The sequence below is a fragment of the Fistularia commersonii genome, chromosome 31, assembly GCF_037954325.1.
Source record: "Fistularia commersonii isolate RoL2024-O1a breed Wild chromosome 31, RoL_Fcom_v1.0, whole genome shotgun sequence".
In the NCBI taxonomy this organism is placed as follows: Eukaryota; Metazoa; Chordata; class Actinopteri; order Syngnathiformes; family Fistulariidae; genus Fistularia; species Fistularia commersonii.
The window spans coordinates 6,643,341-6,670,914 of NC_141314.1; the positions used below are offsets into that span (position 1 = coordinate 6,643,341).

The 27,574-nt window shown below is 47.1% G+C and overlaps 1 protein-coding gene across 1 annotated transcript in view; it reads right to left on the reverse strand.

Annotated features, from left to right (window-relative positions):
* Positions 1–1,417: 1,417 nt before the first annotated feature.
* pigg (phosphatidylinositol glycan anchor biosynthesis class G (EMM blood group)) overlaps positions 1,418–27,574 on the reverse strand; it is an 87,008-nt gene continuing 60,851 nt past the window's right edge. Inside the window, exons 11-13 of the mRNA XM_086178691.1 lie at positions 14,471–14,780; positions 5,364–5,527; positions 1,418–1,894 (exon numbers count right to left, since the gene is read on the reverse strand). Coding sequence (XP_086034817.1) covers positions 1,672–1,894; positions 5,364–5,527; positions 14,471–14,780 — 697 coding nt within the window. The 3' untranslated portion in view covers positions 1,418–1,671. The remainder of the gene's footprint in view (positions 1,895–5,363; positions 5,528–14,470; positions 14,781–27,574) is intronic.

Below are 27,574 nucleotides of genomic sequence, written 5' to 3' on the forward strand. Positions count from 1 at the left end.
CTGGACTGTGGGAGGAACCCGGAGAACCCGGAGGAACCCCACGCGGACACGTGGAGAAACACGGGGACTCCACACAGAAAGGCCTCCTGCGGGAATCCAAGCCGAGAGCTGGAAGCTCTGACCAAGGGGCCGCCGTGTCGCAGACATATAGATTTATAAATCAACCCTGGGCTTTTCCTCATTGGGTGCGTTGGGTGCGGCCTGGAAGCAATCAGAGGGAAGGCGTAACAATAACAACTCCACTCCACAAGAAGTTGGACGGCGGCGAATTGTTTGCTCCTTTGGCTCGGCGCTCTTATTGCTTTGGACGACGGCCAGCTCACTTGTCAGCTTTTTCTTGCCTGCTGTTCTGGGTGATATTGAACACACCGCGTAGAAGTCGAAGAAGACCATACATTTCGTCTGCGGCGCACGGAACCAAACGCACACACACACACACACACACAAGGTCCAAATCTCAGGTGTTTCTATTAAAGGATGTGCCTGCATTAATGAGAGTGAACGGAAGGGTAAATTAAACCCCGAAGCCGGACTTTAAGGTCCGGACAGACAACGTTCCTATTGGACGGTGATGATGATTGGCGGCTCCAGTGACCTTCTGCACTGAGAACAGGCGCATAAATCATTGTCTGGCCGCCCCGGTTACCCCTCCATCTGCATGGAATTATAAAAAAACATTTAAGACGGAGGGATGAACGGCACTGGCCGCCCTCTTTCGGGCTCCGCCAGGTGTTTCCTGTCTGTAGAGGTGAGTTTCACACAAACAAATGGCTTTGCACACCAAACGGAAAATAAATCTTCACTGATTAATGACGTTCTGTCCCGGACGCTTCAACAAGTCCCTTTGTCGGGTATTTGAGTCATAAATAAATGTCATGAACACAAAACTGAATAAACGTGGGGAGTCAAGAAGACACATATATTTGTTTAAGATAACATTCTGATGAGATAAATAATCTGGATTTAGAGAAAATACTGCGCGGTCGAATTGATTTTTGCAGTTACTATTGAATTACTACGGAATTTCAGCCCAGCTGTGAGCCCAGAGGCGGCGGAGGCGCAAACCGCTTTCTCGATTTTGAAGAGTAAAATATAGGGAATTTGTGCTTATTTTTTAATCACCCTTAGCATCAGTAGATCGTAGCGAAAGCAATGGAGACCAAACCCCGTGGAATAATTCGGACAGATCACCCAGATGAGATATTATCTAATCCGAACGGACTCTGAAGATGAACCGATCCACCAGGACACCTAAAACCAACACCTAAAAAAAAAAACCCCAAAAAACAGCGTTTCCATTCAAACACGCCTGTTCTCTCCCCGCTCGGCCAAAACGTTTTTTTTTTCCCCCCTCAGAGACGAAAATCACTCATCCCTGAGCTCAGTAGATATATATATATATCACAAAGTTAGCTTGTTTAAAAACCATCTCCATGCCATTTTATTTTTATTTCTCCACAGTCTCCCCCCAGGGCTAAGAGCGCTTTTTAAGCGCTCTCTCGCTGCGTTCGCTTGCCAACAAAGTGTCATAGAGGATGGATCTTTCCGGCGGTACATCTGTTGACAAACTGCAAGGCGCTAAGTCGAGCGTTGAGCGTCGCGGTGGCGTTTCCTGACACGGAGAGTCTGATGTTCGGATACCTCGAAGCGGAGACGCCCGGCCCCCCGGAACTACGACGCGGCGGGAGCGCGGCTCTGCTCCATGGCGTTGAAGACGAGGCAGACGGCGGCCGTCAGAAGCAGGTGCATGGACTCGTACAGGAGCTTGGGCGAGAAGACGCTCCAGATGAAGAGGTGGTAGCGCAGGGCCGTCACCAGCACGATGTAGGCCGCCGCCGGGACCGACCTGAGCAGGGCCAGGCAGTAGCAGCCGTGACGGACGGCCGATGGACTCCTGCGGAGAAGGAATGGACGGGTCAAACGCGAGGATACCACGGCAACCCGAGCCGCTCGCTTCTTTCTAAAGTGACGCGTCGTCAAAACATTTCCACAAGAAATAACCGCGACCTGGACGACGGGGAACCTCCGCGGTCGTCTCAGCGATGGGCACGTCTTCACATTTATTTTCTTTTTGCAGGTTTCCTCCAAACGTAGCCCGGAAGAAGAGTCCAATCCAATTATTTTCCCACCAAAATAAATACAGATTTCTGTCCGGTTCCGATAAAGAACTTAATGGACTTTAAAAGCCGCATGATTGGAGGAGGAGGAGGAGGAGCGCGGCGAGGAGATTAGGAGACCCAGCGTGTGGAGATAAACGCCAGCCGCTGCAGACTTTGCCCGAAATTGTGAAGGAGTGAAGAGGAATACGGGGCGTGAAAATGAGAACTTGGATCTCGTTCGTTCAAACGGGCAAAGCTTCAGCTGAGAAGGAGGAGGAGGTTCGGGCCTCGTCCCAAAGCAGGGGGAAGCATGTTGACCGTGCAGGAGACCTGGAGGAAGTCCAGGCTGGAGGTGGAAACTCAGTAAACAACATCACAACATCTCAATGGAAGGTGCACATCCAAGGGAACCTTCTGCACATGTAAGGAGGAGACACTGAGGATTGGACGGGAGGCAGAGATGAAGATGTGGAGGTTCCTCTTTGGGGAGGGAGGAGGACGGAGACGCCATCAGAGGGACGGCAGAAGTTCGATGATCTGGAGATAAAGTCACGCTGTGATGGTTCGATCTGGGTAGAGGGATGCTAAGGTTGGAGCTGCCAAGCAGGAAGTCTGGAAGAAGACCCACGAGGAGGTTCATGGATGGAGGGGAAGAGGACAGGAAGTTGGTGTCAGAGGAGAGGGTTAGATGGAGGCAGGTGATTGGTTCTGGGTTGAATGGAGGAAGATGATTGGCTGGGGGTGAGATGGAGTCTCCCAGACCAGGGGTCGGCGGCTATTTGATGCCTCTGATGCGGCTCCCCGTGGCTTTGGACAATAATTAATGAGTAATTAATCAAAAGTATCTTCTGCCGCTTATCCCGCGAGAGGCGGCAACACCCTGGCCTGGTCGCCGGTCAATTTGTAGGGCCACATACATGGATAAACAACAATTCACTCGCTCATTCGGGGTAATTTTTCCCAGTTTTTTTTCCCAATTAAGCTGCAGGAGGGAGGAAACCCTCCTCCCGAGGTTCCCTTGTCGGAATCAAACCGGGGTCCTTCGTGCTGTGACGCCGAAGCGCTAACCACTGCCGCCATGCATTTTTTTAAAATGCAATTTTTAATATGATGATTATGGCGATCTTTTAACTTCTGAGTAAAACGTGTACAAATATTCTTGTCGCTCTTAGTAAGCGACTGCGCTGGTAAAAAGGTGACAGCGCACAGAGAAGGGAAGGTAATTTTGTTTTTTTCATGAATACAAGAAGGACTGAACTAGACATTGAATATTTTGCTTAAAAGTAACCTTCAATCTTTTTTTCTGAGTTCAAATGTTGCATGCAGAAATATTCACTGCATTGTTCACCGATTAAAAAAAATGCAACAAATATTTTGTTTATACATACCATAAAGGCCAAAATAAAAAAGGAACATAATATGTCATGTAAATTCATTTTATATTTCAAAAGGGTTGCGTGGCTCGCAGTGTTTTCTATACTTTGGGGAAACGGGTCCAAAAGGCTTTTTGTGTGGCAAAGATTGCCGACCGCTGGTCTAGACCTCCGCTCAATGTGATAAACTGTGAACATACAAAAAGTACAGAAGAATAAAAGTTGCTTTTTCAGCAAAGGAAACATCAGTTGAGATCTTGGAGGTCCTGCATGCAGGTCGTTTTCTGACAGCTGTACTAATAATAAGAGTAGCAACGTGTCTGTGGAGGCTCTCAGTCATCCAGGTCATCCAGGTGAGTTCTTGTCAAAATCTTCCTCATTTGAGGATATTCCAGCCCTGTAAGCCCTTGTAAGAAGGTGAAACGTCTGCAAGTGAAGAAATTCGAGCCCAGTTGCCACGACGAGGAGATTTCGACAAGTAATAGTGGCGCTAATAAAAGGTAGAGTTTTCCCGCTGCCAAGTGATTCTTTTCTGTGGATCACCTTGAAGAGCGTGGTCCGGACCTGCTCTGCACAGGGAGAGCCATCGGGCGACCGCGTCCTGATTTGGCGCGTTTAAAAACAATGACTTGATCGTAAGTGAACCTAAGTTTCGGCCAATTCTTGTTAAAATCTTTTCGTGGCAACTGGACCCGAATTTCTTCCCGTGAAGCCGTTGCACTTTTCCGCCGAGAGGCTTCTTCGGTCGGCTACCGAGGTTTGGTCTTTCTCCGGCAGCCTCTTCATGAAGGTGTGAGGTCTTTAAACACGTCTTTGAGCGCCTGAATGTGGGTTTCCTTCTTGCTGTGAGTGAATAACAATCTGGAGACTTCCTTGCACCAGGACGGCCGCAGCCAAAGAGTAATGACAAGAATCTGATGATGGGCCGGTATCTTTCTCTCCTGGAAGCGGTTTTTAATGCCGCTTCTTGAAGAGTTGTCAAGTTAAGTGATCCTTTTCTTGGACTTTCACCTCTTTGGTTCTGAGTGTTATGAGACAATGATGCCTTTTCAGACCTTCCTGATTGTAAAATGTGCTGGAAGTATGCTTGGCAGCTACTTCGATTTGGCTACGTTGGAAAACAGAAGGGAATTTCTTTGACCTGAAAAGACCTTGGAGACAGCGTGGTCGCCACCCAGGCTCCCAGGCGTGAACCCTCGGGGTAACGCACTTCCTGCCTCCCCGTCCAAAAATGAGGTAGACTTCCAGACTGCAGGAGTGCAATTCCTTATCACCGGGCCGCTCTGGCCGCTCTCTGAAGCCTCATCAGATCGTATTTCACTCAAATTAGCTTCCTCCCCCTAAACTCAGGCTGGAATCTAAACCCCGTCTCCTCACCTACAAACATTAACGATCGGGCGTCCGTCATATCTCGCCGAGTATCATATTAGCCCGCCGCGCTCCGAGGGTTCGGAGCCGCTCGTGGTCCTGAGTGTCCGAGTGCAGACGGACAACCTCTCTCCGTTTTTAGAGTGGCATAAAACACTCGGTTTTCATCAAGAGTACCGTCGGTCCTGGCTCCCGGTTCGTCCTAAATGATCTCCGGCTCACGCTGCTGCCGGCCACTGTCGCCAAGCAATTATTCATGACGAAGTTATTGGCTCTCAGTGTTCTGAGAAAAAGTAGAGCCTGTGTATAAACATCGCCCCGAGACGGCTTCTGCTGCAATTTGGCACCGCGTCTATCAGATGGCAAGAAAGCGAAGATTATCAAAGTCGGACAAATCAAACGTACGAGCCCGCAACTTCGGTAATAGGTCACTATCCAGACAAATTGGGGGTATCGTTCAGCGAGGATACCTTCTTATCCCATCACGTATTTTTTGGTTTCGGACGGGCTTTTCCACGCTCACCTGTCCCTCTCCGAGCTGAGGTGGCAGATGAGATGGCAGGCCCAGAGCAGGGGTCCCGCGTAGGTGCTGAGCGCCGTTAGGAAGATGGCCGGCGCCTCGACGTAGCTTTCCAATCCAATGAAGCCCACTGAGATGTCCACTGTCGCGATGTTGTTGGAATTGCCCTGCGGGAGCAGAGAAATGTCTCTTTCAGCTTTTTCAAAAGGTACAAAAGACACTGACGTGGACAGAGGAGGGACGGTGAAGCTCAGGGAAGGAGAAGGCTGAGGTTGGAACCACCAAGAGGACACGGAGTTGGTTGGTGAAGGAAGTTGATTCACTTTGGCAACTCCTCAAGGGAACAGCCAGAAGACGGCGATGAAAGCCAGAATGGAAAGACAAGACATGGCGAAGTCCTTAGGTGGTTTGCTTTTTGGTCATTTCCTCAAAGAGTTTGGGACTTGATGCCAGTTGAAGCCTCTCAAGCTAAGGCGGTATGAGGCATACCGCACTCTTATCAGAGACTACAACCCATTTCTGGCTCGACGACGACGATGCACCCCGTTTCACCTTCGTCCGAACCGAAATTCTGGACTTCCCTGCCCCTAATTGAGATTCAAGTGCTCTTTCCTGCGCAAGGTTTGTAAGCAAATTCATAAAACGTCAAAACTCACGGAGAAAATCATCTGTATTCCGACCTGTCCCGTGCCGGCGCTCGGCGTGATTTCTGGCCGGTGCGTTGAGACGACCGAAATCACCCGCGTCCCGTTCACACCTCAGCGGCGCCGCCTTCACATAAATCATCCCGGCCGAGTTGCCGAACGGCATCACCCGAGAAGCTGTCACTTCTTGCCCGCGTTTTTTTTTTCTCGAGCGAGTTCAAATTAGGATAGGGGTTGAGGGAAAGATACAATAATGACGGCTTAAATAATTCAAGGAGCCTCTTCCTGCGGAATCTAGACTTTATAATGATCCAGACGTTGCAAAAAAAAAATGAAGTTCTAGCTCCCTTCTGCCCACACCTATCTGATAACTGAGGAGGAAGTAGGAACGTTTTAATTAGACACAGGGAAACAGGAGTACAGGTGTTATTCTTCGGTGCCAACAATTTGCAGTTTATGAACCACTGAGCAGGATGATCCACCCCTGTTGTCCCCGGGACTGAGTTGGACAGGCGGCCATCTTCAGCGTCTCCAAAACTTCAGCGTGGTGACGAGGGACTTGGAAGCCAGAAGCTGAATCGGTAGTCGTCGAAACGGCTCGTTTGGTTCGGGCGGTAAAACATCGAGGGTTTGTTTCACCGTGCGATCTACATCTTCAGTAACCGGTGACGTCTTCACTCACTCATGCACATGCAATATCATCGCCTTCTTAAAATAGCTGCCCGAGTCATTTGACATTTATTTTTGCCTAAATTAACTCCTATTTCAACATATGACTCAGTGTTTTGTGTTTTCTGAAAAACTGGAAAAAAAAAAAAAGACTGAAAGAAAGCGACGATAAAGAGAAATTCAACCATTCAATGAGCACGTTATATATCATTTCTGGACTATAAGCTGCTACTTTTTCCACACGCTTTGAACACTGCGGCTTAAACAGTGATGCGGCAAATTTATGGATTTTTTTTTTTAGAGCTTCATGACGCCAAAACATTTACCCTCGTCACATCGGACCAACGAAATCACAGTGAAATTCCGAGGTCGTTCAATTCCGACACTTAAGAAGACGAATTTACTGATTTTAGCACGCAGGAGGAAGACGAAGATAGCGATCATCTGGTGAAGGAAAAAGCGGGGATAGAAAATGGATGGACTTTTCCTTGTGTTATTTATTATTAATCATTTTCATCAGCCGCGCTACAGGCGCTGTTCGGAAAAAAGCATTTCCGTTACGTATTTGTGGATGTTACCGGCATGTATTTAATTAAAAGTAAAAAAAAAAAAAAAAAGAAAAAGAAGTTTCTGTGTAAATATCTCATGCTACGACGTGGACACCTGCGGTTTATAAACAACCTACATATGTACACATATATTTATTCATTTATTTTTAGCTGCTTATATTCAGGTGTGCTCAATAGGAAATTACTTTAAGTTACTTGACGGTAACTAACATGTACTCTCTGTATGCAAATGTATGCACAATAATAATAATGATAATTATGAAAATAATAATTATCGCACAACCATTAACTAAATGGTACATCATTTAGAGCTGTGGTCTCCAACCATTTTGGAGTGGGGCTGCTGTGATGAACCTGTTTAAGTGGGACTTTTGGTATTTTTTTTTTTAAACACAACTCTCTCTGCCGGCACTCTGAGACCCCATCTGGCATCTCGTTTTTTCAAATAAGCTCTCCAGCGACATTTGTTTTCGGGCCACTTTAGCAAGGGTTAGCGTGCCGGCTTACTTGCCAAAAATCCCTTAGACTGAGTCAAGTGCAGGAGTGGGGCGCAGACGGAGGATGCAGTTTTTCAAAATACTCATCAAAAAATAATTCATTTAATTTTGAACAACTTAATTCTGTCTTTGCACCTCGGTACCAAACGCCAGAGATGTTCTTGCTGTGGGGCGTGAGTGCTAACGGCTACACCGCCGTGCCGCCCCGCTTCCAAAACAGTTCCCTGCCAATTTTGTTAAAATAATGCCTTTGGAAAAACTCGTCAAACGTCTACAGATGAGTGAAATTAACGGAGGGAACCCAAGCAGACAAGAGCAGAAATATGAAAAATGGCAACGCACGGTGAGTGTTCACGGTCACGGTGCGCTAATTACGCTACGTGGAAGAGAGCATGGGGTTCTTAGGAACCCCGGCGGTCATCTACGTCAGATATGAATGGCGAAGGGGAACATCTGAGTGGCTTTTAGAGGCGGTTCGCGGTGGAGACTCAGACAGGAGGATCGTCTGAGAGCAGGAAAAGCAGCGTCTGTAGACCTGAACGCATTTCCTGTCGGCAGGAGAAGCTCTGAGTGGAGGCTGGGTGTCAGTCTTACGTGCATTATCAAGGATACGGCAATACTTGTAGGTACCCCCTCTGTACCTGTAACCCCGTATCTCCTGACCATTTCAGCAGGAACTTCGCCTTCGCGGCCGCCTGCTGGCTCATTTAAAACTAAATAAAGGAGTAATACTGGGGAGCGACGGAAGAGCAAAGAGATTCAATGTTCTCTGAGCTGTGCAGATATCCGCGGTGTCTTCCATCATCTGCAGGAGCTTATAAATCCATACGCTGGTGAAATCGTACATGAGTCACAGCGTATTCTGATGCCAATCAGCGGCCCTACGGATGAGGGCCGAGTCGGTCGGGCAGCGGGGAATGGCGGCGTAGGGTGTAGCTGTCAATCAGCCTCTCTGTTCCACATGGGTACCTCATGTATTCTGTCTTGTTAGGGCTAACCTTCATTCTCCTCCTTCCTCACCTCCACCTCTCCAGACATCCCTCCACCTGCTCCCACCACAGACCACAATGTCATCTGCAAACATCGCGGTTCATGGAGATCCCTGTCTCACCTCATCTGTCAGGCCGTCCATCATCCTAGAAAACAAGCAGGGGCCCGCAGCTGATCCCTGATGCACTCCCACCTCTACCTTGAACTCCTCTGCCTAACCCATGTCAGACCTCACCACCATCTCACAGCTCTCATACATGTCCTGCACCACCGTAACACACTCCTCTGCTGCTCTGGATCTCCTCGTAACTCCACAGTTCCTCTCGGCATCATGCCGTATGTTCGCTCTTGATTTACAAAGGTGCAGCGTAGCTCTGTCAGACCTTCGTACTTCTCTATCAACACTCTCAAAGCATTTGTGGTACTCTTGGTACATCTTCCACGCAATATTTGGTAGCATTTGTTTTCTATTGAGACCCTGATATTAGAGAAGATGTACACGAGGAAGGCACTTCATAAGGCAGCCAAATTGCTATGAAGATGCGAAAACAAATGATGTGATCAGACATCTTTAGTCAACTTCACCATATTCTGGAATGGTGGGTGAGTCCATGCGCGGCACTCAGCGAGGGAACGGTGCAGGCCTGAGTGCTCGACCTCCAAAGCGAGGAGACGCGGTGGGAAACGTTTTGCCGGTTGGATTTGAATCCTCCGGCCGCTCCCGACGATGGAGACACTTAGACTTAGCTCAACTCAAAATTAAGTCATCTGTGAGTCCAAGCTGGAAATAAGCCACCCTGCCTGTGTGTCACGGTGTCCTCAGGCGAGACGCCGAATCCCCAGTTGCCCACCGCGGTCTGGTTAGCGCCCTGCATGGCAGCTCTGCCGCCTTCTGTGTGTCAATGGGTGAATCTAATCCCCTGTAAGGACCGGTTACCATTTCAAGACTAGATGAGCTGTGCCAACTCGTCGGTCTGTGCATGTTGCCTGTGTGTGTGCAGTGAAGGGAGTGTATACGCGGGAAAAGGATGTGTGTACATCAAGTCCTTTCCTTGGCGTGGTCGTCTCAGTGGCCACATTCTCTAAAACTCTGCTGAAGTTCCAGGACAGCAAACCTTCCAGCTGAACCCTGGAATACGACACCCTGCTGGAGGTTGCCTGTCGATAATTAAATGCTAAAATGTCTAAAACCATGTTCCAGAGCTCATGTTGTTTTGACTCTTCTGGCACAGAACAGGATCTTTTACAAAAATAAGGTTCGCATCTCAAACTGATGCCCAGAGACGAGCGGCATGGAAGCTAAAACGCACATCGAAGCGTGCGCTTATCAAGCTTCAATCGCCGACAGATCTGTGCTGATGGACAAAACGAACATAATACATAATGTATGTTTTCACACTCATCTGAATTTAATATCCCCACACTCCACACTGTGTGCCACTCAGAGCGTTGGCCCTGAGGAAGTCGTTACAACTGTTTAACTAGTGTGAGAAAAATAAGAAAAGCCGCTTGAAATTGCTGTTTCAAAAAAAGAAATAAATAAAAAATAAGGCAACGGCTGGGTTCGCGGTGTCGGACAGTTCCACCCTGGAATGCGGACTCAGTAGTTTTTCATGTTCAGCCCTCCTGGTGTTATCTTACAAAAATGGCCAATGATACAAAAATTTTCCCAGTTGGTTAGTAAATGCTGACGTGTAAATACAAAATGTGAAAAAAAAACTTTCCATTTCTCTGTCCTCTCTTGCCCTTTCTCTTTCTACCACAGCCGGTCGAGGCGGAAGGCCGCCCGCCTCCGGCCAGGATCTGTCCGAGGCTCCTGGATCTGTAAAAGGCAGTTTCCTGCACTGCCGTCTCCAGGTGCTCGATCCTGGTGGATTGTTGGGTCTCCGTAGATCAGGGGCGTCAAACTCATTTTCACCGAGGGCCACGTCAGCATCAAGGTGACCCTCAAAGGGCCACATGTATCGGTAACAGTATAAATGCAACTAAAAGTAATGTAAAAATAAATGTTAATGTTAAATAACTGAATTTGTTACTCGTTCAAATCCAAAATGTTACATATCGATGGCTGGAAATTTTTTCGATTTTGGGTTTTTGCATGGAATGGTAAGAAATGGGATGGCTCCACGTTTTGCAAGATAATCCCGCCCTTTCTTTTGACATAAATGTCACATGACAAAACTCCTATGTGCACAATGAAGCAGAAAAAATTAGGAAAAAAAACACTTATCTGCATTATCAGTGGTAAACATACATGCTATGTATTTTTAAATTATAACATAGAAATATAGTCTGTGAACAAAAGAATATTCTTGAATATCTTTAAAAAAGACCATACTACAATCAAATGAAATGTTTTTTTCATTTCCTGAAAAAAGTGTTTTTTTCAGATAGGAGGTTTTGTATTCAAGCCATCGATATGCATTTGCATAGATGTAAAAAAACAAATTATGTTTACTAGTTGCTCTGTTACAAAAGCCGGCTTTCGCTGCCGCAGCGTTTTTGGATGCGGCTTTCGTGGACACGTTCTGCTGCCGTCGTCGTTTAGCTTATAATTCTTGGACAATTTGTTGTTTTTCTGGAAGGCAAACTTTGACATATTTAGCCCTGCGTTTGGTGTCAAAAGGCCGACGTAAATTGTGCTCTGACAACCAACTCAACCTCATAACACAAAAGATATACCGTTTTTTTTTCCTCCTTGAAGTACAAACATGTAATAGCCTTCCATCTGGATCAACTTTTCTCTTCCTGGACATTAAGCGTTCATTTGTATTTCTCAATCGGCTCATGCGAATGATGGGCCACATTTGGCCCGCGGGCCGAAGTTTGACATGGACTGTAGATCATCTCAAAGAGGATAGAAATGGAAGACTGAGTGTAACTAATGTTTAATTTTTCCTTTCTTTTTGTAACAAGCAAGTAATGACTTGGATTTCCTAAAGTTTTCGGTCTATTCCTACTGTATGCTCGGCGCCTTGTCTTTATTTCGGAGTGTATTAAGTGTATTTGCAAGTCAACAACTATAATCACACCATCGAGGGTAAATCAAGGAGCTGTATAAAAAGATCTTTTTAATCATACTAATGGGAAACATCATTTGTTCCTTCTTTTTTTTTTTTTTTCTTCTTTGATTTTGTTACAACTCTGTCTTCAACAGGCTACTTCACATCATTCACTCCACTTACAGCCCATTACCCATCGCAAAGGCACGTGCGTTCTCTTCTTTCGTTTCTATCATTGGTTTCCATCACAATGCAGAGGAACATGAATCCATTCCGGTGATCAGTTACTACTTCGCTCCCGGAGGAGATTTAATCTGACTTGCTTCTAATAACGGTGAGTTACACCTTCCTTCCCTTCTGTTTGTTTCCCATCAGCCCCCCCCCCCCCCCCCCCTGCATACGTTGGCGGTTTACAGATGCATTGTGCAAGATATTATTACTCAAAAAGGTCTGTAATGACATGCCTGGAAGCCTGAGATGGAATGTGGGTGGCGGCGGCGTAGCGGCAGGTTTATCCCCGCACACATGATCGCAGCATTAATGACAGTTATCACATCGCAAGTGAAGTGGATGCCGGTGTTGTCAACAGCGGAGACAAAGGACAACAAAGTATCTGTCCTAAGTGGGGGTTAAATCAAAAGCCAAGTGTCATTTCTATCTCCGAGGCTCATTCATAGCTCATAAGACCGTGACACATCAGAAGGAAACACCAGTTGGCCTTCACGCCGCCGCTGGATGGGGGTAATATCATTTACACTGAAACGGCTCCCCGGCCCGGAGCGGCGGCGGTTACAGCGCCATCCACTTTATCATCGGTGATGGCTTTCCTAATGTTTCTGCACCCCTGTGTCAGAGCGTTAAATTAGATGTCCCTTACAATCCCCTCCTGTCCCTTGTCCCCCCCGCTCCCACCCAGGATTTGGATTTCGGGGGCTCGTTCTTCTGGCGATGGCTGCAGATCGCCGTCCGACGTCCGATATCGCTTGTTTCGGTATTCAATGAACAAGGCAAAAAGAGGTTTTTGGGTTGTTTCCTAGTAAACTGTTAGTCAAACAGCCGTTGAGGACTATTTCTAGCTGCTCAGAAGTAAACACCGAGCAACCAGAAGCGTGTGAGGCACCGATGTGTAAATATCACGGCGGGTTCGTCAAAATGAAGACGCTAGTGGACACAACGGACCGGGATTTGCGATTTGACCGCAACAAAACTTTTACGAGCGTCGCTCGCTACCTTTACGAAAACAGCTGTTGTCGAGTCAAAGACGCGACTCCGTCATTAATCCTGACTGCTTTATTACCCGCAGGAATGATCACATCTGTCCCCTGCTGGCTGCAATGCACGTACCGGTTTCATATTAGCTCCAGATGCACGTTCGCATCTGGCGCCAACACCATGCAACAGCTACGACATCAGAAGAGCTTCTGTCGGCTGAGCTATCTCCCGTCCCGTCACCGAACACGTTCTGTCCTGCTCATGGAAACAAATAGGCATCGGGCCGTCACTGCTTCTCATGAGGCTTTTCTGAGGACACGCCATTATCCTACCATTTGAAGAAAAACCATCGTGTTTCACGCGCTTTCTGCCAGAGCTGACTTTACACTCCAAGCAATTAGAGGAACTATAAACTTTTCTTTTCAACCGCAACGATGACGGACTTGTCCGATTCAACTTCCCGCCCCTCGGTTCCTCCAAAGACGGGCCTCGAAGGTACCGACGCAGAGGGTCGGCGGCTCAAGAATCCAGACAAGGATTGCAGGAGTTGATGGTGAAGTAGAGTAATATGGATTTAATTGCAGCCAATGTGCCCCCAAATTAGACATATTTATAGATATTGAGATAGCGCTAGTAGGCTCAATGGATGGAAAGTGTGCTTTTTGTGAGGCTGTTCAATTCCGACATTGAAGAAAATGACTTTACAGGTTTTAGTGCGCAGGAGTTAGACGAGGATGGCGATCAGCTGGAGTTGGACAAAACAGGGATTGAAAATGGATGGATGGATGGATGGATGGATGGACTTTTCCTTGTGTTATTTATTATTGATAATTTTCAGCCGAGTTACAGGCACTGTTCGGAAAAAGGCATTTCCGGTCCAAATATGTGAATATACAGTGACAGAATCTAAAACAGTTAAAGAGATAGAAATGACAGACCTCTACATGCTTTGGAAGTGGGAAAAGCTGAAAAATCAGCTTGTTGTCACTTGTTGTCCCCACTGTATACATATATACATACACATACATATACTGTATAGTTTTATATATTCAGGAGTGCTAAATAGTCCGGAAATTACAGTACTTGTTAAGGGTTAGATCACGAAACTACTTGCTGTGGGCTAAGAAGATTAGACTTTTCAACCCGGCTGCTGCAAAACAACTCAGTCATTCACATCATGAACCCTCTCAACTTGCACCGCGGCCCGACGGCCAGCCGAAGCGCTTATATACCGGAAACTTCCCACATTTCGTTAGAGCCGAAGAAGCCGCTGGGATGAAAGGATGGACATCTTCAAGGAGAGAAACGCCAAGTCCAGTTGCCACGGCAGAATTTGGACCGAGTAGTACAGCTTGTCCGATTCGGACAAGCGAAACACAGCCGAAAGTTCATTTTCCTAATAAGTGGTGACCTTCATGAAGTTCTTATCCAGATGGGAGAATAAAATAAAAAGCAAATGAGGCTTTTATGGAAGTTCTTGTAACTGCGACAAGGGTGAAGATTCCCCAACAGCTTTTTCTGGCCTACCTGGAAGTAGAAGAAGGCTTGACCGAACCAGTAGTGCATGATGGTGGTCTGGGCGGCGTCGTAGCTGAGCTTCTTCCAGATGAACTGGGCCATGAGCATCTGGATCAGCAGACAGCCGCACAGCACGGGCAGGTTATGGGCACGAAACAGCAGCGAGACCAACAAAACCAGGCCGCTGTAAATCTCCCATAACCCCCTGCTCTTCAACTTGGCGTCCACCGTGATGATCTGGGATCGCAGCAGGTCCTTGGTGCCCGTGAAGAGGATGCCCAAAACGAAGACGTAAACAAAGCGTGCCTCCACTGTGCCCCTGAAACACAGAAGAACACCGGTTGGGCTTTCTTTTTTTTTTTGATTTCCCCGGTAAAAAAACCATTGAACCCAAATTTTGTGGGCTGACGGACGGTCTGCGCCACCGCAAGGGATCTGGAACTGGACTTTCACCTTGAATAAAATATGTCCAGCATTCATGGGTAACTATCATTTCACACATTTTAGGGGTTCAGGAGTAACTGGACGAAAGACGGCGGCTACGAATATATCCTGTCAAGGCTTGAAAACAGCCTCCTCAGTGTGGATACTTTAACATTTAAACAAGTTGCCGCTCGCTCGCTGTCTTCCTGTTACATGCTTGTCCAAAGTAACACAATAAAGAAAAAAACAACAAGTTCTGTTGTGCCGAGACCTCTGGACTGACCAGGCCATGCCAGGAAACATCCCTCCTCAGCCTCAGGCCTTATTTCCCTTCGCAGGATGTTTTGGATCATCACCCATCCGCACGGTTAGGGGTTGATTTCTTTTCCGATTGGTTTCTCGCGGAGAACTGCCTGACCGTGAAATGCCCATTTCTTTTTAAGGGATATTAAATATCTTGGACAATGTGCAAAGCTGGACAGGACTCCCGAACGGATCATGTACATCGGACACCGAATATCGGAGAATCCCCACCAACCAGACACGGTGTACTCAGACTCCCTGCTTCTCATTGGTCAGCGGCGGAAGAAAATTTCACGCCAGAGCCCCGAGATGAGGTCAAAACATGGAACTCCCTTGGCTCACACCTTCAGGCCACTTCGGTTTTCTGCTCACCACCCCAAACGGCATCACAATAAAAGTGTGCAGAACGGTATGTCTTTTTCCAATTGCAATTGCAATGGCAAGTGTGAGGTGTTTTTCTTGCGAGAGACAGAATATGTGGTGGTTTCAGGATTATGAAGAGAAAGTTAACATCTCTTACAAGAATTCTCTTCTTTGCCTTCACTTGAGATCCGAAATAAGAAAGGTGTTTGGAGGGGGAGCAAGAAATGGGGGAGATGAGAAATGTGAAAAAGAAACTTGTAGAAATGCAACGCGGCGAGAGCACCTTATAACGACCAATGATGTTTAAAGTATCTAGGAAAGGTGGGAGAGGAATTATCAATTCATCGTGATATTTAGAGGGGACGAGGGCTCAAAAACCAGCTCGCTCTTGTCCATTTGTTATGCAGAATAGATCCTGCGCCGAGGAACCAGCCTAATGATTTCCAATAGCTGAGACACGGGCTGACACGGTAACAACAAGAGGATACTTTATACACATCATCTCCAACATCTCCCGGTCAATTCACTTTTAAAAAAAAGCCAGAAGTTAGGACGGGTTTGGACAGGATAAAGTTAGCCTCAGCTGCTCACACCCACACAGTCACACTCAAGGCGCAAAGCGGAACATTGGGAGCAGATTCAACGTCTCGCCCGAGGACTCTTTAGCAGGGATCAAACGGCCAACCTTCGGCGAGCTCCGCTGACCGAACCGCGGCTGCCCGCTGTGCCTCCGCCGACGGCCGTGAAATATTCGACAAAGATTTCTATTATTCTAAAGACTGAAAAGCCTATTTCAGAAATGTCACGGCTGAGAAACGATCATGAACCGTTCATATTAGAAAATAGCCGAGCGATGGTGACGGTAGAGTTAAAAAGCATCTTCAACGGTCAAAGGTAGCCTTCAGGATGGTGACCGTCCGCCCAGCGCAGGGGAGAGTCGTTCCCGTCTTCGTCTGTCTTTGCAGAATAAACAATGAATCTAATCCAACGGACCCCGAGGCCTCTCTTAAATCAGTCATGTCGGGAGGCCGGCGAGCCTTTCACCGAACGACCGCATGGAAATACGTTGTCTTACGACCGCCCGGAATTTCGAAAACTCCTTTAGATGGTTTATATTTCACACGCTAAATAAAACATGTCAGTTATTCGGACGGAGAGAGGGACGGTTTCTGCACGGGCCAATCATACGCTTTGCCATAATGCTCTAATTAAAGCGGTTTCCTGGTCTCATGTTAGACAGAATTTCTGATATTTATATTCTGTCATAACTCTTCTTTTACTCGGTATGCAGTCTGTCAAGGTAACATCAATAATTTAGGATATGAGACTGGAAGGCGGAATGAACCACCTCGAGATTCAGGGTCTATCACTCCGTTGTGCTCTCTGCATTGTTAAAACTTTGGAAAATATGGCATCGACATAAATTCACGACATCATTTAAGTATTAGACTTTCTCGACGCCGAAGAGGCTCTGTAAAGGCCGCGGTAGATCTCGAAAGATCCCAACACGATGGCCGGCTCGTATCTGTTTGGCACGTCTTGTTTACCGACATATTTAGCTGATATATCAGCGGAGCGGCGAGTAAGTCGGTCAATTTCGCCGAACAACGGATACAACGTGCGGTCTTGACAACCAGTCAGGAGTCTGAAAAGAACCCCGCTCCGGTCGTATCAAAATCTGAAGAGCTCATGGATACATAAAGTGCACTCAAGAGGACACTGAATCTAAACGGCAGGTCGCCATCGAGCGGAAAAGACCACGTACAGTTGAATTCCAGCTGCCTGTGTGACAGCACTACGTTGAGCTGCAAGAGGAAGGCCATCAGAGAAGACTAGATACATGCCGTGAGAAAGGAAGGTGACCGAATGTGAAGCACAGTCCACAAACCAGGATGTGAGATTCGCAAATCTCCCCGGACAAAGTTCTGTTGAGCTACGGAATAGTCCGTGCATCGCTTTGCTCGGACGATTTGGACGGGACTGCTTTACCGTCGCGCATTCAACATCCATCCTGGTTAACATGAGAATACAGATGATAATTTGACATTTATATTGGAATGGCTTAAACGCCTCCTTTAACAAAAGCCCTGATTTCTAAAGGGGAGAAGAAGCAACCCGTTTTTCGAAGCTCCAATAAGCTTCGTTCACAGACCTTGCCCTTTATGTGTTACATTGTGATATATCCTTCGATATGAGCGTTCTGTGGGTACGTGTCGATGTCTCCGTTTTAAAAGCCTTATTGTCTGTGAGTGATAAGGGTGGCATGATAAAGTGGCGGCTGTAAAAGTGTCTCGTCGTGCAGAACAAAGTTTTGTTGGGAACTAATAGAGAAAATGGAAATGCGGATATTAGATTATCAGAAAAGCGACCCCGGAACTGGAAAAATGATCAGGAAGGAACAGAAAGAAAGGCGATGATTTGCAATTAAGGATTTTAAAATCTCCAATCACTCGTGCTGATTAACGGGACACTGTCTGCTTTTCCTTTCGGCCACTCCACCTCGCCGCAGCCAATCATCTGCCTCCGTCTAACCCGTCTCCTCTCCCCCTCCATCCGTAAACCTCCTCTCCGGTCTTCCTCCAGACCTCCTGCCCGGCAGCTCCAGCCTCAGCATCCTTCTACCCAGATCTTCTCCATCCCTCGTCTGTCCGTGTCCACACTTTACCCCCAGAACATCTGACGCGTGCTGCTCCTCTGATGAACTCCCGATCTTCTCCATCCTCCACATCGTCATCTCTGCTTCCTGCCTCGGCGTCTCCAAACCAGACACCACGGCGGCCCTCCCCTCCGTCCTTACCGGCTTTCCTTTCAGACTCCGACACTTTTATCCACCCGTTCCGGCCCTGCTTGCAAACATCTCTCCATCTCCTCTCCGCAGCTCTGGACCGTTGACCCAACGCACTTAAACTTCTCCACCTTCTTCATCTCCACTCCCCGTAGCCTCAATAAACTCGACTGGACTAAAAACGTAGATGCCAAATATAAGAAAGGTCAGAGCCGACTGTTCTTTCTCAGGAGACTCAATGCCTACAGATGTTTTATCACACGGTGGCGTCCGGCGTCATCTTCGACGCCGTGGTGTACCGGAGCTGTAGGCTGAAGGCAGCGAACGGTTACGGACTTAATAAGCTCATCAGGAAGGCTGGCTCCATCCTGGGAGTTGAATCGGACCCCCTAGTGGAGTGTCTGAGAGGAGGATGTTGAAGAAGCTGCTCGGTATCAGGGACAACGACTCTCACCCTTCGCAAGCTGTGCTGAAGTCCTACCGGAGCGCCTTCGGCTGTAGACCGGGACCGCCGCAGAACGCCACCAAAGATCTTTCTTACCTGTGGCCATCAAACTTCATAACCCCTCCCCTTTTCTGCAAGAAGGAAACCTGACAGTATAAAATCAATGTTGCGTTTCAAGTGAATTGATGTGATGTTGGGGCCGTCCGGCAAAAGTACTTCCTTCGGGATTAATAAAGTTCTAGTCTACCCACCTGGGTCCTTCTCATTCACACAGGTCTCCTGTCTCGTTGCAGCTTCGCAGCCATATTGCCGACGGCGTGGCGCCACTTAATCAGTGACACATGTTAGAAGTACTCTTCACTGCCGTGTCAGAGCTAAACTTCTATCTCACATCCCCGGCTTGCCAGCATTAGTGTCACTCTTTCATCATCCCTTCCATCGTGGACGGATCCCATCCTCGTTCTGAGTCAGCCCATCACGATGGCGATTTGTCTGTCATGAGTTAACCGCCATCCCAATTGGTTCACCAAATGGATGCGTACGTGGACAGCTGAGGACGCCGAGGCGGGCGGCTCTCGTGGCCGAATCTTCGGTATCCCCAACTCATGCGCACGGCACGTTAGCGCGAATACGTCGATAATCGTTTATCTCTTGCGTCATCATCCCGCGTGAACAGCTCCGATGATTGACACGCTGGCGGGTTTAAACGGTATTACGGGATTAAAACCAGCTTCCGGCGAGCTTTCGGGACCTTCCTGCGCAGAACACTCCCGGTGCCGGGCGCCGTCGAGGACGACGACACGGATTTACCTTTTCCTACGGGCGACAAATGATGCTGGGAATCCTGACATCTCGCCACCTGTGAGCCGGCCCGTTTCCCCCCCAAAGCCCAAGAAAAACAAACGGCGTCTCCTCGTATTTTGCGTGAACTTCCAAGTGTGTTTTTAAAAAAATAAGTCGCGGACGCTGCCATTGGGATCGGGCCGGGCCTCTCCGGGCCTAAACTACCTAATTACTCTCGGAATTCACTGTATATTCAGAGCAGCGGAATGGCCAACAGCTCATAAACAGGCGGGGTGGTATTTCTTTGCTAATTTGGAGAAAAAAAAAACAAGAGTACCGTGTCAAGTGAGAAGCAGCGACCGCTCAAAACCAGCATGAAAATAGAGGCTGTCGATCAGCCAGCTGGGACTGGCCTCCACACTGGCCCGCTTCCAGGAGGCACAAGATTGAACATGAATCAATGAACATCTTGATGAGTAATAATTAAAACTGGGCGAATGGCATTTGAGGGAAAAATAATGATTTGAAATCATTTCGGTTTCATGTTTTTAAAAACTCTTTCTAGTTTTAATGCTTTTCCTTCAGGGGTCTCCACAGCCAATCACCTGCCTCCATCTGACCCCGTCCTCTTTCCCTCCATCCATAAACCTCCTCTCCGGTCTTCCTCCAGACCTTCAACCTCAGCATCCTCCCAGCCAGATCTTCTCCATCCCTCCTCTGTCCACATCCAAACCATCTCAGAGTGACTTTATCTCCAGAACAGCTAACATGGTGCAGTCCCTTCCCGATCCTCTCCATCCTTCTCACTCCCAAAGAGGAACCTCCACATCTCCATCTCCGCTGCCTCCAGCTCTGCCTCCAGTCTTCCATACAACGTGGCTGCTCTTCACCTCCATCTTCTCCACCATTCCTTTCATTTCTCCACCCAAAACCCGCCTTTCTCCGCCTCTTCTCCCCATGATCCAATTTTTTTGGACAATTTTTTTTCATCTCGGCTTCCTGTATCCTCGCTGTTCCTCTTGGGTCCATCTCCTTCACAGACATGTATTCTTGTCCGGATAACCTTCACCGCTCACCTTTCCAGGTCATACCTCCACCTCTCTTGAGTTCTTCCCCCACTCCAGATCACAACGTCATCTGCGAACCGTGCATGGAGATCCCCGTCTAACCTCATCTCTCAGGCTGTCCATCACCGTAGCAAACAAGAAGGGGCTCAGAGTTGCTCCCTGATGGACTCCACACCTCCACCTTCATCCCCAACGACACACCTCGCCTCTGTCTTACAGCTCTCGTACATGTCCTAGAATTTCTATATTATCAATCCTTAAAAAACAGCTTTCTAGAAAGGCAGGGATTTAATGAAAGTTTGTGACTCATAGTGGAAGTTGGAGATTTCCTTTTTTTTTTTTTTTTTCATGAATCATTACACAATTAGTGGAGCTGGAAAACAAACAATCTCATGCTGTGAAAAGACCCATAATTTCCCCGATATTCCGTGACCACATCCCTGCTGTCACACTGCACTGAACAAAAAGTCTCCATTTGTTTCAGCCCGAAATGCTCCGACCACGTTAATCATTAATTCATGTCAGTAAGATTTAATACGGCAGGAAAAAAAAAAAAAAGGGTCCATTCTGCCCTGTGGCAACAACAGTAAATCCAGGTCTATCATCCGACACTCTTTCAAGGTAAAAACTTTCCATGAGGCTCTTCTCTCCCTAAAAGGCTTACTCCACACAAATCCCTCTCCACGTATCAATAATTTATGCCCTCAAAATGTCCTAAATTGAAGCTTTACAAGGGAAGCGCTCTCGGTTATGAAGGCAATTACTTCTAGTGTAATTTACATTATGGGGATTGAGCGCGTATTCTTATCCACACCAACCGCAATGAAAATATTGTTTATAGCAAATTTCCTCTCTTTGGTGAACTTCTATTAACACGGATCCGAGACCGGAGATAAAGAGGTTTATCTTTAAAACAAAAACAGACAAGAGGCGACGCTAACGACGTAGGGCCGGATCGTATTTCACGTCGGACGGTGTAAAATAAAGGGCATTAGCCGGTGACGGAATTCATCGGGCAGATGGATGTTTCGGAGATCTCCGACCGAAGATGCCTCTAATTGTATAATCGCATTCTCTCTAATTCTATTCCCTGCAAAGGAGCGGACAAACTTAGTTACCGAGGTCGGCGCTCGGAGGGAGTGCACCTGCTGACCGGCCGCCGCCGCCGCGATGCTACGAGGAATTCCATTTGCAAACAGCGGCACAGTGGTTTTACACCACGGGCGAGATGTACGGCTTTCTAGGTGGAGGGTTCTCAGCGGCAGGACACGGGCCGAGCTGCGCCAGCACGGTAGTATAATCGCTGACCCTGAAGGAGTTGAGCAAGTATTGAACATGTATTATTAATCAGCGTGTTTTATGAGGACCTGTTTCAACAGAGAGAGGGAGAGAGCGCAGTAATACTCTCCATATAGCGCCGGATTTACTCTTTATTATTCACAACTCCCCTAACAATATGGCAGGGATTGTAGTCATCATTATTTCATACAAAAGCAAAAGCGGGAAAAAACCTCGGCCTGGATTTTTATTGCGAGCGCGGACGCTGATGGAGCTGAGCTGGTGGGCTTCCTTGTTAACCGACGCGTGGATGCGACAAGACTTGGAACATTATCGAGCTCATGTTTCCCCTCGTAGCGCTTGTCTTGAAAAAGCGCCGTCGTATCGTTCACCCGATCTCGCTATCACACCGCGGACGCTCTTGTATGAAGAACACACCCTTGCGTTCCATCAGAAGTATTGTCTTCTGAGACTTGTGCATTAAAATGAACCTTTACGGGGATGACACACAGGAAGGGTATCGCATTTTCCTTCGACATTTCAAAGTAGAGAAACGTTCCTATAATTACATGGAATGGGCGACAGAAAACAGAGACTGGAATCGTTTGGATTTTGAGCCGGATCCCAAATGATGGGTAAATGTACGGGTTCCCGGACACGGCGCAGAGGGGAAAGACGATCAAGTCCAAAAGGACGCTCGTGTCTCGGCCCTTCCACTTGCAACACACCGGCAGCGGGCTCATGACTCTGTCTTCTGAAGGATACGTGGTCGAAGTATGCAGAGTGTTTGGAAACTCCATTCACCGACTGGGTTTTGTTCTCATGAAAGTGGCAAAAGCCCTAATTGTTCCATTACAACGGCACTATTTATGGTCCTCAGACACGCAGGGTTACTGTTATTTTAAGAGTTCAGTAAATGGTTTTTAATCAGGCCGGAGAGGTTGAATGCAAAGGCGGTGCGAGTCTGAGCACGGAGAAATGTCAGTGGATTTACTGAATGTTTTCTTTTATGATTTCAGATTTTTAACTATTAGGTCTTTGGGACACTATCAAGTCTTGAGGCTCCAAATAAAAGTCCTAAATCATTGGCGTTTATTTGGGCACCCGCCTGTGGCTGGAGTCATTGTGGAAAAATTGGTTTCTGATTGGGAAACTTCATAAAGAACGTCGCCTCGACTCAAAGCAACACCTCAGGGCCAAACCAAACGTTTTGGTAAACCAATTCAAAAGGTGTGATGTCACCAAAATGGAACACGGTGGCCCTAAAGGAGTTCCAAACCAATGGTATGCTCATATACATTTACATTTTCACAGGCTCTTACATATGTATCGTCTCCACGCTGCGATGTGTAAACACAACAACAGACCGTGATCCTGTTTTTATTAGTTTTGAGAGACAAAATCCAACATGTAATCCTGGGAGGGTGGCGGCGGCACGTGGACCATAAGTCTGGGAAAACGACTTCCCAGCTCCAAGAGAGAGGAAGGTTTCACACGAGAAAGCAAGGCTGCCATGCCAGGCGCTAGCAATACAAGAAATACAAGAAAACAAGTCATGTATTTTCATGTGAAGATGGCCATTTATGGGATTAATGGGAAAGTTTGGGGCCACGAGGTTGTGGAATACAGATATCCAAACACAGCTTGAATGAATTTCATAATTTTCATCATTTTACCATGAACCCCGAGTAGTGCCAGGGGGTTCAGTGTCTTGCTCCACGATAGTGTACCTCCTAGTGTATCGCACCGTGATACACCAGGAGGAGCCAGGAATCGTACCAGGAATGTCTGGATCGCTACACCTCCTGCACCACGCCGCCACTAATTCCAGCTGCGACGCTAAGTTGACAGCGGGAGATTTGAGTGCTCTTAGATGAAGGCTCGACGTCATGACGTGGAGACATGTTGGCACTTTCTCTGAGCACAAATGAGTCACTTCAGTGCTAACTTAAGGGGAACCCTTTGGTCCAGGTGAAGCAGACGCAGATAGAACTTCTTTTGCCTTGGTCACATTATTAGTTCTTGCTAACATAGTTTATTAGCGGGGCGAGTTGCCCGTCCGCCGTTGCCTGAACAAAACATACCAACCGTGTGCTAATGAGGCACATAACTTGAGATACCGGGGACTCGGGTTGCCTTTTCTCAAATCCGTATCTTGACTATTTACCTACTCGTGAATTTTTCATGTTGTTGGGAGGAAAAAAAACAAAAAAAAAAACCATCCAAAACGTTTTCAGGGGATTCGCAGCCTTAGGGGAAACCGCAGTGTTTCCTCTGGAGAATCAAAAGGATCTGGTTACCTGCATCTTTTTAATGTTAATATTATTAAAAGAAGACAGAAAATAGTAGCTTGTCAAGCTGTGACCGGGGAGCTGCCTGGATTTCATGTTACCTTGGAAACAAGCACCGGTTTTGTTGCTAGCGAAAGAGAGGTGACATCGGGCCCCCAATCCCCTCAATGCGTCTGGTGTATCTCCTTCATCAATCACCTGCATCACGCTAGCACCAAGAGTAAATCAGCTAGGACGCGTGATTCACTGCCCGACCGAGGCTTTGGAGCTGACGGCCGTGAGTGAGCGTCCACTCTGGCCGGACCCGGGTTTGGACTCGGACCAGGACCTCGGATATACCCACGTGATTAGCTTGAACTTCAAAAAAAAATTTAAAAAATGGACTCAATGCCTGCATTTCTGGGAAACGTGCATCACTCATTGTTCTACTTTGCCTCGTGTTTAATATTTCTGAGATTATTTCGATCTAAAAAAAAAAAAAAGTCATTTGAAAATTGGTACCGTTGATAAATGTCCATACGCTTGCAGCGAAAGCGGGAATCGCACTTGGGGGACAGAACTGATGATGCCGAAAACCTGAATTCTCCTTTTCGCTTTCTCTGCTCTGTTTGTGTGTGTGCGCGCGTGTGTGTGTGTGTGTCTGTGTGTGTGTGTGTGTGTGTGTGTGTCAGGAGTTCACAGGTGTTTTGAGACGAGTTTGAATACATTTCCATTTTTAAGCAGAATCTGTATGCATGAATATTTTTAAATTGGGGACGAGATCAACAGTCCTCTACATGATAAAATGGGTCATGTTTGGTGGCGGTGTGAGGCGCACAAAGACACCGACGCAGATGAAAATATAAACATTGAATGTGCCGACGTTTTTGGTAGAAAATGAGCTTTGAATGCCGAGATTAAGGACAGACGATGTAACAAACTTTGAGGTTAACACTTTGGACAGGCCCTGCCTTTCAGCTGCATCTTCACCTTCTTCCTACTGGAAATTAGTTTGGCATCTCCAAGACTTTTTCAGAATCCAAACAGGTTCTTACGACATGTCGATTGTTGAGGCCTTCAGAAACTCTTAACGCCATTGAACATTGTGTGAACTGAAATTCTTACCAAAAAAAAACAACAACTGGATTCTACTTTATATAAATGGTGTTCGCTTTTATATACACAGCGGTCCCTTAAAATACAAATTGAATTTGTTCCAGAAGTTGTGGGTTCCTATGTTGATTTGTTTCGTGTCTTAAATGAGTTTTCCCAATTTAAAATAACAGAAAACAAATTCACTCGTTCCCATCCTCCCAAAACTCATAAAATGGTACATATCGTGGATGCACTGCGATTATATTCACGTGTGATATTGGTCACACCTACATCACGTCCTTGCTTCGCTATTATTTCGTGTTTAATTTTTTTATGAAAGCGTCTTCTTGGCTTACCAAGAACCTTGGCTCACTTGCTTTCTTCGGGCCCATGATGATTGAAAAAAATACACAAAATAAGCACAAAGATATAAAATGATGCCACGCAAGAGTACGGCACGAGATCTGTGTACTGTATGAAGTGGCCGAGGGATGCCGGAAGCTGCAAGGCATTCTTCTAGTTGGGAGCAGCGAGCGGCGCCAAGTCAGAAGATGCAGCGGCGTCATGAAGCGGATTTGAGTAGCGGGACCTCGCTTGCCGCCCACCGCAATTTAAATGTTCTCCCTCTCGTATTCATAAAATGAACATTTTTCATATTTCAAGGATAAAATTTGCTTGAATTGCCCTTTGTATCTTGAAAAATTTGTATCTTAAGGGGCCACTGTAGTGCATTCAAAGCCTTTACACTGGATCTCACTGGTGGGAGAGCTGCATTGCAAGAGGCAAACCTGAACATCGGGAGCAGCCGGGAGCGGCCAGTATCTTGCCCGAGGACACTTTAGCATGATTGAGGGTTGCCAAGTCTACTAACTGAGCCCCAGCAGCCCACCTATACTGTGCATCTACTTGGATATTTTGGAGGATGCCCTGAGCAAGAAGGTATGTTCCCGAGGAGGAAAACAAAAAAAAATACATACAAGTCGTGGCTAACTTGGCGAAGTTAAATTAGCAATTAGCGCTACCAGTGCAGGAAACCAACGGGGCTTTGGATCTGTTGTTATCCATTCTCCTTCTACTTATCATTTTCGTCCGCTTCCTTCAGGGGTCACCGCAGCCAAGACTGCCAAGATGATTTTGCCTCCATATTTTACTGGTTAATGATGGCCCGAGGGACTGTATCGCTGTCTAATAATTCATTACACATCCCAACAGGCGAGAAACTATTTGTTAAGAGGGGGAAGTCAGAAGTGCTGCTTATTGCTTAAACTTTCGCATCTTGGATTTTTGACACGACTTCTTCTTTTCCTTTTAGCTGTTCCCTTTCCTTTTAGCCGTCACCGCAGCCAATCATCTGCCTCCATCTAACCCTCTCCTCTGCATCGTCTTCTGTCACACCAAATAACTACCTGTCCTCTTTCCCTCCGTGCACAAACCGACTTTCTGGTCTTTCTCTAGACCTCCTGCCTGGTAGTTCTAACGTCAGCAATCTCCTCTGTACTTGTCCAAACCCATTATCCAAATAAATAATCGTCGTCTATTCACCTGCTGTGCTGATAAAGTGACCGAGGCACATACGGGCCAAAACCGCCGGAGGGACGGGAAACTTTAGTTTGAAACGCTGTCTGCTTGGCCATTCTGAAAGACACAATAGCAGCAAGAGGCACAAATAAATGTCCTCCTATAGCTTCTCCTGGCAGTGCAGTGCCGAGTGCAGTCGTCTCTCCCACCCCTCCCCTCCGAAATGCTCTGACTGACAGACGCATCGCTGTCTGTCTGAAAGACATCAGCACCTGGATGAAAGTGCTCCACCTCTCGCTCAGGCTTGACGGGACGAGGCTGTACTTTCAACCCGGAAAAGATGTCCCTCTCGTGAAAGTCTCCGTCTCCACGGGAGCTCTCTTTCTGACACAAAATTTCAGGTTTCCTCACGAGAGAAGAGTACAAGTCCCAGGCGGGGAAGGTGCCGTCTTCCAGCTGCACTTCTGCGGAGTCCCATGATGAGGCTACCACCTTGACGGTGAATTTGAAGCCTGTTTAATAATTGTTACAATCGAGCTTGTGGGCTGCGATGCAAGACTGCACTGAGTTAATAAAAATAAAAAAAGGCTTTTATTTGAATTTGTAAAGTGCCCATAATCCAGGGTGGGGCAAACTATCAAAGAATATGAGCCCATGATGAGCAAATCTCCCCCCAAGAGAGTGGCATTACGCTTGCCTTTTAACACCTCCAACTATCAGATGCTGAGGTTCATGTGACACAAACAGACTTGGACCTGTGAGTCCAGCAAGGATCCAGACAAC